The following is a 16,934-nucleotide window of genomic DNA, read 5'->3' on the forward strand; positions in this document are numbered from 1 at the left end:
GACCCAGCTCATGTAAGATAAGTGCTCCTGCTCTATGGGCCCAATAGTGCAGAAGCAGGGCCAATCGTATTTTCAGGCACGGCAGTTGAACATTTTGGCTCAATGCGCCACTGACCAACTTTCATGGGAATGAACTGGGCCTCGCCTCGAATGCTGTATCCAGTTCTCTTTATACATCCATCATCTGTCATTGTAGAGCATCTTTGATTACATTTGCTAAACATCAGTATGTTAGCATTGTGAGCGTATTAGCATGCTGATGTTAGCATTTAACTCATCACTGTGCCTAAGTAGCCTACAGTCTCACAGAGCCGCTAGCATGCTTGAAGACTCTGCCGTGTTTGTTAGTTAAACATTTTAATCTGTAAAACAGCTTAGTAAAACTATGACAACTAACAAGAAAACCACCACCACCTGGAAAGCTATGTACCAACACACGCATGCAGACTGACTCAACACACTACAGACGACATATATCTACAGACAGAACAGAAAAACACCCTGCTGCTACTCAAAGAGACAACCACCTTGTTACCATTATGGAAAATAATCATACCAAAAAATAAAATAAAATAAAATTAAATTAAATTAAATTAAATTAAATTAAATTAAATTAAATTAAATTAAATTAAATTAAATTAAATTAAATTAAATTAAATGTAAAGTTGTAATGTAATTGTTTTAGTTTTGGATGGCTGTCTCTTTATAACAGTACAGGTGTTATGGCCCCACATAGTACACAGATAACACACTTAATTTATCTGGAAATATTACAAAGGATTAAGACAAAAAACGGAGGAGGGTGGGACTACTTCCACTACAAGCCCAGTTCGGTCCAAACAAAAACACCTCACGCCTACAAACCTAAGTAGCTATTATGAGCTACATCCTCAAACGGTGTGGGCCGGCTGGAGGGCTCCAGAGTTTTGTACAGCAGTGCATCTTCAATGGGGCTAGCCATGAACAAGAGCCCTATGGCCCAAGACGGGAAAAAAGAAGACAAAACAAGAAAGAGAATCGAGACAGAGGGACGAGTGAAGGAAGGGAGTGATGGGGTGGTGAAATGGTGAGGGGGAAAAAGAGTGAAAAGAGAGGAAAAAGGGGGAGAGGGAGGTGCAGGTGAGATAGGCTGTGATTGATTGGTGTTTTGTCTTTGTTGTGCCACAGCGGTCCTGCAGAACCACTGGGTACGTTGTGGAGAGATGACGTTTGAGGCTCAGACTTTACCCTGACTGGTTGTACACCACCCTCTTAAAAGTCTTGACATGTTTTGCTGTACTTTGTTTTTAAAAGAGGGTGGCGGATGGAATAGGGATAACGTCATTGTTGTTGGGTTTATTTTGGGGGGGAAATATTTCCGCTGTTTTCTCAAGAAAGGGAGGAAGGCCAAACTGGCATCATAACAATTCATGGCAGGCCACAATAAGCTCTGGACATTTTTCAAATGTTCACCCATATTCACATGGGAAAGAATTGAGGTGGAGACATATTCAGGGCTCTGTGAGTCACACACAGATAGGCTCATCCAGAAATAATTCACAGGGAATGACCAGTTAGAGGCAGTTTGGCAGCTGCTACTGTTACTAGCTCCTGTGGTTTTGGCAGCCATGTCGGAGTACAGTCTGAGCCCTGGTGTCGTCATCCTCCACCGGCCCTCTCTTTCTCTCCTGTGCGCAGGCAGCAGTGAGCAGGGAGGGCGAATCCTACCCAGGTAACTGTGGTAAGGCAGAGGGATGAGCTGGGCATTAAGTTGTTTCTGATCTGCCACCTCATAGGGCCCGTCGTCATAGAAACCGAGGTCAAGCAGAGTCTGGTTTAGGAGCTGTACGCGCATCTCACCTGGAATGGAAACAGGTGAGGGCACAGCAAAGCAACATGCACACACAGCAGAGTGAAAAAACAAGTATTTCTTGTTGCATACATCCACACAAGGCATGTCCCAAATCTGTATTACTTATACACTACATACTATAGATCATATATACTGTTTTAACAGTTCATCTAATAAGAATTCAGCATACATCAGAAATATATCAGATTTTTGATAACAGGAAATATGCAATCAAACTACAACTTTGCGAAGACAATGCAAATTAAACTTTTGTTTAACTTTCGTTGTTTTCCAAGATGTTTCTGAAACAGCCTCACTACCATTAACAATTTACTTAAAACATTTTGTCAGCTATAAGCAGGTCCTTTATTTGTATTTCAGAATTTGTGTTGTAAATTTGGGACGACACACACAAACACACACACACCCACGCACGCACGCACACACACACACACACACACTCACACGCACGCACACACACACACAAGCACACACACTTATCTATCCATCCACGTACATGTTCTGTATGGTTCTCCACTTAATGAAATAACATTCAGTAAAATCAGATAAATCAACTGTATCTACCAGACGAAATGTAATCTTATATATTAATGTTTTAGAAAGTGAACTGTATAAATTAAGATCACGACATGAGCATTGATCTCATGTGGCAGACAAAATAAATCAATCGAGTAACTGATTACTGCACCAGATAAATCTCAGTGCTTTCATTCATTAATTGCATGCCACTGCTCTGCATAATCCAATCACTAGATTAGTTTATAAATCAATTGGATTTTTTTTAATCCCTAACAGTATTTTCCTGTCAATAGTGCTGTTTTACATGGATTGGTTTTATATCTCACATTAGTTGCTACAGTATTTATTTGTTGTTTGTATATATATGTATATATATATATATATATATATATATATATATATATATATATATATATATCCCAGTACTCAGTAATGAACATCCTCCCTAAACTCCCCAAAAGTTAATATTTTGTTCATTGTATTGGTGTAGAACTCATGAGGGCAAAAGGGAGGTAATGAATACAAACAAACCTGACACGTAAATAGAAACAGTCTTGTTTTTGGCCCTCTGCAGGTCAATCAGACACCTTACCTTTCCAGTTGTAAGTTCCCGGAGCCCCAAACAGGATGAAGTTGTTGTCTGGGGTGAAACTGACGGACAGTCCCTGCTGACAGAAGCCAAATTGCTCATGTCCCTGCGGCCGGCCCTCACAGAACTTCCACTCCCCGCCGTCCAGGTCGTCTCGCTCTGTCAGATCCTCACTCAGGACATAGCAGCGTCCAATAGGGTCACGAGTCTCTGAAGATTGATTCACACGTTGCCTGAGTTCATACAGGTGAGCGCAGGTCTGGTGACAGACAGGAAATGGCATTAAGGTATCAGTTATTATGATTTACTGTGTTGTTACTGTTGACTCATTCTGAAAAATGAGTTAAAACTACTGAACAGATTAAACACATGTGAAAATGTACCTTCTATGTTCACAAGTCATTGTGTCAGAAGCAGAACAACATTTTTATTTTTAAACTCAAGAAAGAATGAACTTCCTGCATTGATGCCTTTTCAGGATGTGGGTTTCACTTACCACCACCTTCCCTCCGATCCCCTGACTCCTGACAGTGACTCCCAGCCACTGGTTGTCTTTGCTCTCTCTGCCGAGGCTCACTGAGGGAAAACACAGAAGGAAATGGCAATCATAGCTGTTTCCATATTGTAAACCAATTAGGATCCGAGCCAAGGTAAGCAAACAGCACTCTGTTATTCAGCTTCAATTCAACTCTAATCAGCTCATAGTGAATGTTTAACTCCATGTTTATTGAAGTTGAAGGCTGGTAAAAAGTTTGTATTTAATTAAAAATAAATTATTTTCTTTTTTTTTATACCCTTTACTGTTTTGGTATTTATTTAGGTTTTTAGGCCTGTTGATATATGTCTAAATACCTAAATACCTAAAAATAACCTAAAAAAAACTCTCTCTTTTCTCTTTATAAAAAACAAACATTCTCATCTGCTGATTATTTTTTCAATTAATTGATTAATCATTTGGATGATGAAAGGTCAAACATTTGTACAAATTGCTAATCATTTCACTTACTAATTGTTTCAGCTCTACTTCACTCACCTTCTCCATCAATATCCACCCTCTCACAGTCGTACTCCTCAGGTGTGATTGGACACTTGAACAATGCTCCTGGCCGGCTGCCCCTCAACAGGCCCTGCCCCGCCGCCTGCGGTGCCCCCACGAGGATCCTGAAGAAACGTCACATAAAGAACCTTTAATTTTTATAGATATAATAAAATATTGATTTTATTGTAGCATGTGTCAAACTTGACGAGACAGTTTAGACTTAAAAGCTATCATTAACGTTGTTATTTCATGTATGAGTGGTGGCTAATTTCACACTTTAGCCTCAGCTGACCTAAGCCACCACTACTGTAAAGTTAAAACACCTGCAGCACAAACTATTCCAATCCTGTTGAAACAACATACAGTTACACATGTTTTCTCGACTTTAAACTGATCCAAAACAGGTTGTGGAGTCTTTGTGTATTACTGTGTCTGTAACTTGTCTGTGCTAGCAGATTGTCACTATCAAGGCAAGGAAAAGTTTTATTCTCAGTGAGGTGGTTGCTGATATTTTGGGGCCAGTGTCACTGCCCTCTGCCTTATTAGGAGCGGCCGATTCAGGCTAGGATGCTATTTAAAAACTGAGCGTTGAGCCACATTCCACCCAACACCGCCAGCCATGGCATAGGCATAGAAGCGAGACGTGGGGAAACAGAGGTGGAGGAGAGAGAATAAAGAGCAGATTCTAAGGTTAAAAAAAAGTGAGAGCGATCAACCTTAAACTGGAGGCCACAACAATAGCGGTCACAATGTCTCTGCTGCTCACCTATAATTATAACGATGATGTATGAGAAACAACCAGCTGGGATGCCTGTTTAAAAGGTTCCCATCAACAGCCCTCCTCATATCATATCATACCTTCAGCATCAGAATCAGTAATACTTCAATAATCCCAGGGGGAAAATTATTTTTGTTGCTAAATCCAGCTATACAAACAACATATTTAACAACAACAACATTATACAGATAACATATATTTGGAAAAACAGAAATATACAGCAATATATATATATATATATATATATATATATATATATATATATATATATATATATATATACAGTTAATATATATAACTATATATATAAAAAATACAAAATTTACAATAGTAATATATACACATCAAAAGTACTGTAAAAATGTGCAAAGAACAGATTGTTTTATTGAGTCCATATTAAAGAGAGAGGTTGACTCTCCTAGGAATGTGTTGTATAGTTTAATGACCACAGGCAGGAAAGATTTCCTGTGGTGCATTCGGTTGCAAGGAGTTTTCTGCTGAAGGTGCTCTTCTGCTGGGCGATTGTGTCGTAGGGAGGGTGGGAGACATTGTCCAGGATACACCGGAGCCTGGACAGCATCCTCCTCTCTGCCACGGTTGTCAGGGTGTCCAGCTCCTCCCCCACGACATCAGCGGCCCTCCTGATTAGTTTGTTCAGTCTGTTGGTGTCTGTGACCTTCAGCCAACTGCTCCAGCATGTGACAGCGAAGAAGATCGCACTGGCCACAACAGACTCATAAAACATCCTCAGCATTGTCCGGCAGATGTTAAAGGACCTCAGCCTCCTCAGGAAGAAGAGTCGACTTTGGCCTTTTGTGTAGACAGCCTCAACATTTCTAGTCCAGTTCAACTTATTATTGAAGTACACCCCCAGGTACTTATACTCCTCTACAGGGTCCACAGAGACCCCCTATATGATGACAGGGGTCACTGGTGTTTTCCCCCTCCTCAGATCCACTACGAGCTCCTATGTTTTAGTCATGTTGAATCATCTGCGTGGGCCGCAGATGATTCAGCTCACTCAAAGTGACAAAGTTGCCAAAAACCGTCCTGTATTCACTTTCATACCCCATTCCGATGCAGCCAACTAGTAATGAGTCATCAAAAAACTTCTGAAGGTAGCAGGACTCAACAGTTGAAGTCTGAGGTGAAGAGGGTGAAGAGAAAGGGAGAGAGGAGAGTCCCCTATGGGGCCCCAGTGTTGCTGACCACCCTGTCAGACACACAGTTCTGTAGGCGTACATACTGTGGTCTGTCCATCAGGTAATACACAATCCAGGACAAGATGGGGGCCTCCACCTGCATCTTACGGAGACGTTCTGGTCTTTAATGTCCCTGTGCAGCCATGTCTCCATGAAACACATCAGACTGCACTCACGGTACTCCAGGTGGCTCCATGTTAGTGCCGTCAGTTCATCCATTTTGTTGTAGAGAGACCGTACATTTCCCATCACAACAGAGGGGAGAGACAGCTTAAATCTTTTCCTCTCCATAAGCCTGTCCCGTCTCAACCCTACTCTATTGTTCCGATGTTGCTTCCCACCTCTGCATCCCGGTGCGTTTTTCTCCAGAGTTTGGGTGGAATATCCGCTGGTCGGGCCACTATGCCGGTTGGCATTAGCGCGATCAGCTATTCTCAGGAGTAAACAAAGTCAACGTGTCCCGGTGGAAGTGGCATTGATAAAAACAGCATGAAAAGAAACATGAAAACAATTAAACAAGTAAGCTCATTGTAGAGGGCAGAAGTTAGGGTGAAGAAACAAAACAAACGAAAGAGAATAAAAGTTAAGAAAGTTTTAAAAAAGCGAACTCAAAGGCTGGAACAGGCAGCGTGCAGATTTTACGCATATGCACTCAGGATGTTATGTATGTACTTAAATTAGAGCTATCTATGTGGCTGGGTATTTCGACTATAAATAAAGTGTGCTGATAGCACTGCATAAACCAAGCACAGACAAACGGAGAAGTAGACATCTGAGCGGTCACAGACACTCATCAACTGTCCATAATAAGTAAAACTAATTTACTTATGCCCTGGATAATAGCAGTTGTTGCTTGATACAGTTCAGATGGTTTGACTGTGATGGGAAACATGGTGGAGCAGACTACTGCACATCCTAACATCCTACTCATTTTACACCATGACAACAGCTGCCAACCTGACTCAACATCGACACTTCTTGTGAAAAAGAAAAAAAACCTTTGTCCTCACTTTCATCCGAACCATCATAACACACTGACACAGAGACTACCACTGATACTGCCCAGACATGCCAGACAGCTCTAGGTGCATTCGTTCATTGGCTCAGGGTAGATCCCTTCACCTTAATGAATGAGAACCTCAAACAGCCACCCAAAATTAAGACACCTCATGTGAAATAACGACTGCTACACATCACTGGTGGTCCACATTAGAAACCCTGACCAAACGGTATTAAGCTAAGGCAAACACATGTTAAACAAAAGAGCTTTTGGAGGAAGAACATATCACTAGAAAGAAAACCTAATAAGATCTGATCCCTCTTATAGCTTGACATTCCTGGGGAGTTCTGGTTTATGTTGAGGTGTTGTCAATCTTTCCCTCACATGTGCAGACACACAGACAGGTGTCAGTGTGTAAGGTGGGAGGTCTGTTCAGCTGTTATACCACCAGGATTTGGACGTGAGAGCTGAATGGCTCCCAATTTTTCCATGTGCCTAAACATTATATTCAGCCAACTGTGGCGGAAAAAAAATCATTCTTCAGAAAGAAACACCATAAAAGACATAAAGAATATGCAGCGATGAAACAAAATGATCCAGGGACAAAGTCATGTTTCAAGTCAAGGCATACACATAAATTAAGTGTGTCTGAGAGAGAAATAAATCTATACCCACTGGTATTATCCAGCTTCAGTTAATGTAGCTAGCACATACTTCATAAAAGATAAGGGCTGAAGGATTCAACCAGCACTTAACAAATGAATTCATGAGGTAAGAGAGGGAGGATACTGATTTAGCATGAATTACTTCTTATATTACTTCTTATCCTACTACCACAATATGTTCCCTCCAAAGTCTCAAATATGATTATTTTTTCAAATGAAAAGATTAAATTCTTAGTGAACTATATAATAGTCAACAGAAAAATTATTTAGGAGCTATTTTGATGATTGATTAATCATTTTTGAACATCAATGCTAAATATTCATCACCTCAGCCTCTTATGAGGATGTTCTGCTTTTCTTTATCTCATGTAAAAGTTAATTTAATATATTTGGGTTTGTTTTTAGATGTCAGGGTTTAGGAAATTGGCATTGGCATTTTTTCCACTAGAATTAATCAAACATCCATGAATAAAAATGTGAGCAATCATTAGTTGCAACACTTTTCAAGAACATTCTCTCATCCCCCTGGATATTTCCCTAAAATGAAAAACATCTTTGTGTGAAGAGACCATCATCACTGTCACTGTTAGTTACAAGTAGTGACTGACTAAGTGACTGAGTTAGTCAGAGTTGAATACAGACAGGCACACATGTCCCAAATTTGACACAGATAAAATGTCATGACTGAGTAATGCTTTCATTTGTTTGCCCTTTACCCTCTTCTTACCTCACTTCAGTGTTTAGGATTGAGTCAGACAGTACGACCATGATCTCCACTGCCAAGCTCATCTTTCCGTAAACCCACATTTGAGTGTGCGTTTGTGAGTGTGTAATATGAGTGGGTATGTTGTTGCTGCTCCTGCAGTCTGGGCCTGGATGGAAGACATCAGCATGATGGTGTCTAGTGGAATACCCACATGAACCCGGATGCCACAAAGCCAGCACCAGCATAACTGAAGTGTGTGTGTGTGTGTGTGTGTGTGTGTGTGTGAGATTGTTTAATTTACAATGTCAGGTTGTATACACAGATTAGATAATGCACCTGGACCCACCTGCATCAGTGACCCCCCTGACAAACAGTCTACAGCAATGGTAGTGGCTCCATGAGGCTACACAGTGGTGTTTTGAGCTAAATGCTAACATCTGCATGCTAACATGCTCACAATGACAATGCAAAAATGCAGATGTATAAGTTGATAAAATGTTTACCATGCATGTACACCATCTTAGTGAGAATCCATTGCTTTAGTTCAGCCTTTTAGCATGATAACGTTGGCTAATTAGAACTGAAAAAAAACTACAGCCTAGGCTGATGGCTGATGACATTGCTGTCCACGGAGCCATGGCACTATTAGTGTTGCTAAAAATATAAAACATAATCAAAGAACGAATTTAAGCATTAAAAAACATGCACTGATAACAAATACAGACATTGCCTATCCCAAATGAATACTGACTTGACTTGAATACTTGACTGTCAGTCAATGTTTTGTCAAGAATTGAACACCAATCAAAAGTTATAAGCAAGAGTTCAAATCAAGGTTGATGAATGTGAGCAAGGGTGTACCCCTGGGTTGCTTTCCGGTGCTGCTTCTTTTTGCTAATTTATACAAATAGTCTTACTTTCCCACATGAAAACCACAGTGGTTTATGTTATATGTGATGCTATCTTGGTGAGATCACTTGGCAGGGAGATTTTTTTTCTTTCCTGGTAAGTAGTATCGTTATACAATTATTATGTCCTGGTGTTCAAATACATTTAGTGACTGTGTGTATATGTTGATTTTGAACACAACAAAGCATGTGAATGCTTTTTGAAGCATGTGTGTGGTTTTGATTGCATCAAGGACTCATGAATATGGTATAGAAGGCTACATTTATCAGCTGCTATCACCAAAACAATAACAGTGTATGACACAACATCAACATTTTCAAAACCCCTGAAATAGTGATTTTAACCTCACCCTCCCTATCATGACAATCATCCCGTTATTTGTCCTGCTAACGAGCGCAGACATATGACAATCACACAAAAGGGGCCTGATTACACTATATTTATACCCATGTGTTCGTTAAGAGGAGCATATGCAGTGACCCCAACACTCTCTCTCTCTCCTGTCTCCCCCTCCCCCATCTACCCCCCCCCCCCCCACACACACACACACACACACACACACACACACACCATACACACACACACCATACACACACACACACACACACACACACACACACACAATCTCCTTTAATCCTCCCCCACTCTCAGGAATCACATCCCTGTGTCCACCTCCCTTTACAGGCAGATTGAGAGTGAAAGACAAAGTGGATAACAATACATCACACATGTAACCTATATTTAGACCAGCATACTTTCTCGAAATATCCAGAAAACAGTACAAAAAGAACAATAGCTGTACTCAACAGTGCTTATTCATCTCATCTTAATGAATGACAACAAAACCTTAAAACTTGATTAAGTCAAGCAATGTTCAGCCTTTCCTCATACCATTGCACTTGCAGCTTGTAAAATATGAATTCAATTTTCGTGTTTTTTTCTACTGCAGGATGCATGCTCCTCCATGGGTTGTTAAAAACTCAAAATCAGTGTTATATACTCCACTAAGTCCACTGACTAAGCTCAAAACGACGCTGCCTTTTCTTTGTTACTGAAGACACCTGGCAACAGCAGCACGCTTACATGCAAACACACCAATGCACAGTCAAAGAAGACACATAAACATCTGCAAAAATGGTATTTTGTAATCACAAGAGAATTCCTATTTTGTTTGTTTATGGAACGAGGGTACTTTTACTGAAAAAGGAGAGATGTGTGAGAGAGAAAAAAGACTGGGAATAAGTTCACAGCAACATGATGGCCACACAAGCTCAGTTTGTTAAGGGCATCACACACCATCCAAACATATGCTTAAGGGGGCAGAAGCTTTTCACACTTCAATTTAGAGAGACATTTCTTTCTTGTTTAAAAACCTAACCCTTCCCTGGAATTTTCCAGGAGTGGGCCAGGAAAAGCTAATAAAGTTTGTGAAAATGCTGAATTAAATATATCCAAAACATTTCCAATATGTAGTTTCAGGACTATTTCAGCCGATCCCTCCTGATCTGTCTGCTCACACCCTTTGACATCTGTCCGTTAGAGAGCAGCATGAGGCTGTTGCTCTATAGACAGTGGCTCTACAGGATCAGTAATCCAGGCCAGGGGCTCTTCAGGCCTTCTGTTACTCTGAGGCAAGACTGTGACCTCTGACCTGGACACACAGACACACATATACATGCAAAGGAAAACATGTGCAAGCATGCAGACATTAATGGAGGCATGAGTGTACAAATGGATATATTAGTTCATGAACCCACGCACACACATACGCACATATGCAGATACACCAGACAACAGAAGGCTGTGAAACAACTGTGTAAACTATGGATCAGCACACTGACTGCAGTCTGTCCAACAACGTCGGCTGTTGACAATTAGTCTCATAAAACATTGCTGTTTCAGAAAATGCCTGCCTTCACACCTGACTCCAGTTTCTCCTTTCAGTTTTTCTAATGAGAAAAATGACAGCTGAGAATGAGGTGACAGAGCTGTGAATCATCACATTTTTAACATCTCAACTATATCCCGCTCTGGGCAGAGGAAGAAAAAGGGTTGGGTAGTGACAATAAAGGGGGAAAAAAGAGAGACAGAAACAGCTGCCAGGCCAAGCAAAAACCCCTTTGGGATGTTGTGGTTCACTGCCCACAGACGTGACTCAACTTTCCTGCTTAAAAGGTTTGTTCAAGGACATCACAAGGGCAGTTTACATACATTTTAAAAAAAGTAAAAATGGATTTTCTATTCAGTGTATTTTTGGAAGGAGAAGGGTATAAACACTGCTTTCATAGGACAATGGTAACCATATCCTCCCTTCCCATGCATCTTTAACAACCCCTAAGCTCACCACCTGCCACACCACTGATCAATAAATGAATGGTCATTTCCAGGCATAGATGGGGTAATGATTGGCCGTTTTGTCCAAAAGTGTAAAGAGGACATAATCCTTATACCATCCCTCTACCTGTTCCTTTTTATCCCTTCCTTTTCATCTGCCCCCTTATGCCATCATACGTATATTGATCTGTCTATCTAGATACTGTACACTCTGTATGATCCTCTATTTTAATTGCACTTTCTTTTCTTTTTTGTCTGTTTCATCTGTCTTGGTGGGCTGGGAGCAGCATGCAAGGGTGAAAAGTAGAGAATTACCCTGGACAGGTCTATCGCAAAGATTGAATAATAAACACATTCAATAAGTCACATCTGTGATCAGTTTAGTGTTTCCAGGTCACCTGACCTGCATGTTTTGTCCTGGAGGAAAGTAATCACACTTTAGTGTGTGTGAATGTGGGCAAGACTCAGATGCCAAGAGAGAAAAAGATACACAGAGGTGAAACAAGCAAGGAAACAGGCAACTGGAAAAATCTGAAAAGCAGAACAAATAAAGATTGAGGTGAGTGGCTATAATTGCTAACGTGACATGCCAGACGGTCTGTGTTATCTTGTTATCCTTGTGATTTTTTGGGGGGGTTTTTTATTCAACGTGGAGGCATCAAAGCAACGTTTTCTTCACTAATTTAAGGTGAGTAATTGATATCCAAATGGCCACTCTGAGGGAAAAGTATTTCTTTAAACAAAGTCCACAGATTAATTTAGCAATTTACTTAAACGCCAACCAACAATGATGACACATGCAAAGATCCTCGGACCTTTTCAAATGTTTAAGGAAATTAGAAAAGATAAATAAGTGACAGTGATAACACAGAGGGCATCTATATAAGACATTTTTTATTGTAAAATTGATATGACTGTTTGTATCCACAGCTTTTCCTGTGTAATCAATCAGCAAATCTCCTTTAATAAATCCAAACAAAAAGCCTCCCCTCCCTTGTAATTTCCTGTTTCCGTCTGCTTTTTGAAGGTTCTTTCCGATCTCAGTTCTGTATAGGTTCCCAGTAGAGCCGCCATCAGCTGATTAAACTAAGCCTTTACCAGAGTCAACCCAAATGGACACATATACATAAGCATGGACAAACACACACACACTCAATCAAACGGGAGGCTTCATGATGATTTAATCATCCTTGCAGCTCCCGTCACCATCAGACCCTCACCCCTCCCCCACATATAGATCATACCATACTTGTATTCTACTAAAATGAATGCTTGAACTGCTTTTTACATGTGTTTTTGTCAAATAACATACAAAAAATAAATAAAACCTAAAAGCCAAGTAAAACGCGACCCATTAATACCACAGGATGATAATTATCTGTATAATGCAACAAAATGTCAGAAACCCTCTCAGGGCCTTATCTGCCAAGTATCTCTGAAGTGTAGATGCAGAATCAGCTCCTGCTCCTCCTACACTGCCAACATTTTATCTGCAAATCCTTCAGATATAAGTTGTATGTTTCCTCCCTGACTCTGCAGAATGTCCCTCTCCCTCGACTGAGCATGTGGTCCGCAGAGTAATATTCCTGAAAGCTCTCTACCAGGCAGCGCTGCTTCCCACCGAGCTTTTGTCCGTGCAGCCCAGCATGGAGAGATGGGAGAATGTTAAATAGACAGAGAGTAAGTGGGAGCAAGTAAAGAGCATTAATCTTAGGCTGTGTGTGTGTGTGTGTGTGTGTGTGTGTGTGTGTGTGTGTGTGTGTGTGTGTGTGTGTGTGTGTGTGTGCATACCGGACTGTGAAGTCCATGCTATATAACCATTGCTCCTACTGATCACTCATAAATAAGCACTGCAGCAGCGTGAGCTCCTACATTTACGAGGCTTTCACATGAATGCCTCTCTAGAAGATTTAGCAACAAGAGAGAGGGAGCAGGACAAAAATCATGAATTGAATTAGGGAGAAAAAAGGGGGAAGGTTCATTCTCAACTCTTAAGCTGGGGCTGAAAAAGCAGCTTTTATTTGGCTATTTTAATGCAAATGAACCCCCATAAATTTTTCATTGTGCTATGAATGTGTGAGGCAGTTATACTGGCCCCCATTTACACATATATTTATGTATATTAAAGAAAAGAGATGGTACTGGAAGGCACAGAGGTTATTGTGTTTGACTCATGGAGGCAAAAGCCAAACACAATTTAGTCGCAAAAAAAATTTAGCAACTATGAAAAAATACTTTACTTTTTAACATGCTGGGAAATATTTCTGTATGTTAAATATGAAGCTGAAGCTAGCAGCATGTTAGACTAGCACAAAGACTGGAAACAGGTAAAAACAGCTAGCCTAGCTCTGTGCCAAAGTAACAAAATGCTCCTACCAGCACCTGTTACCCTAGGAGAAAATGTCTTCAAGTTTCAACAAATGAGATTATGTGTTATGTTTTAGAGGAACTGGTGGGTGGATTCCGTTATCTTTGCACACAGACAGGCTAGGTGTTTCAGCCTGTTTCGAGTCTTTATGCTAAGCTAAGCTAACTGGCTGCTTGGCTGGTTTTAGCTCCAGACATGAGAGTAATGTCAATATTCTCATTTTATTCTCCTCAAGAAAATAAATAAGCAAAATGTCAAATTATCACTTTAATATAAATAAATGTTACCTCATATGACTTAAACCTGCACACTGCTGAGTTTTTTATCTTTTGCATCTGACTTATCTTGCAATCTCTATAACGTAACCAAGTCATCCAAAAATCCCATCCACACTCCACTGTGTTTTTTTAAGCTGTATAAATCAAGCCTTCAGTTCAATAAGCGGATTTGATCAGCTTCAAAAAGCTCTGGTTTAGATTCTTACTCAGCCAGTGAAACCAAACTCATATATAGACTATACTGTATGTCTAGGATTAAATCAGCTAGTTTACCTGTGGCCCCACTGGCAGACTCTCCTCAGAAGGGCACCAAAGAAACCTGAGACTATCTACTTTCCCTCTGAGAGCAATGCAACACAGCAAACACTATGTCCACTGAAATCAACAGCCTGACAGTCTGATAAATCACACTCTAATAATGTTGTCAATATGTGGTTAATTATGCTGAACCCAATACACAAACTGATGTGGTTTAGGGAGGAAAAAACAGTGTTAAAATGAATAATTTGCCAAGAAAATCCCAGAAAGACAATGACTGCTAACTTTAGCTAACTAAAGCTTGCAATTGGGTTGGAATAGAGAATATGCACAATGTCTGTCAAGGCCAGATAAAAATCCATTACAGATGATTTGATACCTACATCAGAGCAACAAAGCAGAACTGCCTTCCCCCACCCTTGTCAAAGCACTCTAAAGTAGAAAAGGTTGTTAAATAAAATCAAGAGGCAGAGATCAATGTAAAGAAATTACTTGAAACTGTAAGTCTCAGGGCTTTTCCAGGGTACATGATGAATTACAAGCCTTTGGCAGTGAGATAAACATATGTAGACTACTTCATGCTATATCATGCTGCCATGGGTTTGTTATAAGTATCTTAATGTATGACATTAAAAGCTTGCAGAATGTAGAATTAGAGCAATATCAGCAGTGCAACATCATGCTTTTATAAGTCATGCTTGCAGTGTGACTCTATGAATGGCAATGACGGTTGGTCCACCACTTCGGCCCAGGCTGAAACATCTCAACAGCTATTGAATGGATTGTATAGACTAGAGCTACATCTATTATTTTCCTTGTCGATGGATTTGTTGATTATTTTCGTAATTAATTGATTAGTTGTTTGGCTTATAAACTGTCAGAAAATAGTGAAAAATGCTGATCAGTGTTTCCCAAAGCCCAATATGATGTCCTCAAATGTCTTTTTTTTCTCCACAACTCAGTTGACCTTCAGTTTACTGTTGTAGAGAAAAAAATTGAAAATATTCACTTTTAAGATGCTCGAATCAGTTGATTTTGTCTTCTTTTTTTATTATTATTCTTCAAACCAATTAACCGATTATCAAAACAGATGACACTTAATTAAAAAGTTGGTAGGTAGTGGTGGGATAAAGCTCAGAGGGCTTCCTGTCTTCACCAGGCAGTAAACTATTAGCGGAAGCACTTCTCATAGCAGCATAAATAGCAGGCACACACATAACTCAGACTGAAATACCCTCTCATTTCATCCTCTGTCTGGCATCAACAGCAGCAGCATAAGAAATCTAGGCTCAGCTTCAGAAGAATAACAACGATAATATAGAACATTTACATAAGTCAGGGAAGTAAGATTGAGGCTCTTGTGGCATACTTGAACTTCCTCCCAACATGTTGCTGAACAGGATCTCTTTACAGCACATCGGTCAATATGAGATCATTGTGTTACATTGTGACCTTTGCCTCCATACTGAAAAGGAGCTGTAGGGTTTGGGGACAGACATAAGCCTGTACTGAAGAGACACTGGACAAAAAGACATTCATTATATAAGTCTGCCAGCTGTTTATTAAGCTAAATGTGTCCTGACATTGTATGGCCCTGCTTTTAAAGGAAATATACACAACTCCTCTGATGCATTTAGTGAAACAAACTCTAAAATCAGAGAAGGTGAAACTCGACAAGTGACAGTATGACTAAGCTGATTTCTATAACCACTTTAACATTAAGGGTTGTGTCACACAGCCATGAGTAAGTCAGAACAGAGCATCAAAGCAGTAATATCATCTTCACCATTGAATTTGTCCGCACAACACACAATGAAGATGGGATAGCCATGGGCGACAGTAACCTAAACCTTCATAAAGAGAAAAATTAGTCAATAGCATCTAATTACAATAAGTTTGAGGCAAATTGTTTCAAGACAGTATTTCAGAAGAGTAGAGATGATAATGGAAGAACCTCCCACAGAGGGCACTGCCATAAAGCTAATTTACTATTCAGACTGGAAAGATAACTGCTCTGTTGATCTGAATAATACATTTCTCCAACTGAGAATACACAACATGTCTACAGTCCACAGTCTTCTGATGAAATCATCATCAAGTCCTCAGGACTGATAGAGATACAACAGACAGAGATTAAATGATCATCTTCTAGATCTGATGTCACTGCTTACTGGCAACGGCAGTATTCATCACACTCTTTTCCAGTAGGTGCATCACATCAGCACATCAGATGATGTTATTGACTGCCTCCTCCTGGCACTAACTCCATTGGTGCAGCATGGGCATTTTCTCAGGAGTCTGCTGCAGTTTGAAACGGGCCACAGGAGTAAACTGTGCAATACTTTAAGTGCATAGTCCATTTTTATAATAAGTTCCAGGAATGCTGCTGACCAGTCAGCAGGTTTCAGAGGGATGACATGACTCTAGCTCTGACTGT

General features: G+C 40.3%; 1 protein-coding gene across 4 annotated transcripts in view; it reads right to left on the reverse strand.

Moving 5' to 3' along the window:
• The window catches only part of itga7 (integrin, alpha 7), a 34,819-nt gene that overhangs the window by 15,424 nt on the left and 2,461 nt on the right, over positions 1-16,934 (reverse strand). For 3 of the 4 annotated variants that reach the window (XR_014593794.1, XM_083939874.1, XM_083939873.1), the window contains exons 2-5: positions 3,994-4,121; positions 3,457-3,536; positions 2,964-3,219; positions 1,708-1,839 (exon numbers count right to left, since the gene is read on the reverse strand). Coding sequence is in view for 3 of the 4 variants with exons in the window: in XM_083939874.1 (XP_083796000.1) it covers positions 1,708-1,839; positions 2,964-3,219; positions 3,457-3,536; positions 3,994-4,121 (596 nt within the window). In the remaining variant the exon portion in view is untranslated. Of the gene's footprint in view, positions 1-864; positions 973-1,707; positions 1,840-2,963; positions 3,220-3,456; positions 3,537-3,993; positions 4,122-16,934 lie in introns of all 4 variants that reach the window. The other variant, XM_083939875.1, reaches the window with a different exon arrangement.

This window comes from Echiichthys vipera, assembly GCF_963691815.1.
Source record: "Echiichthys vipera genome assembly, chromosome: X".
Lineage (NCBI taxonomy): Eukaryota > Metazoa > Chordata > Actinopteri > Perciformes > Trachinidae > Echiichthys > Echiichthys vipera.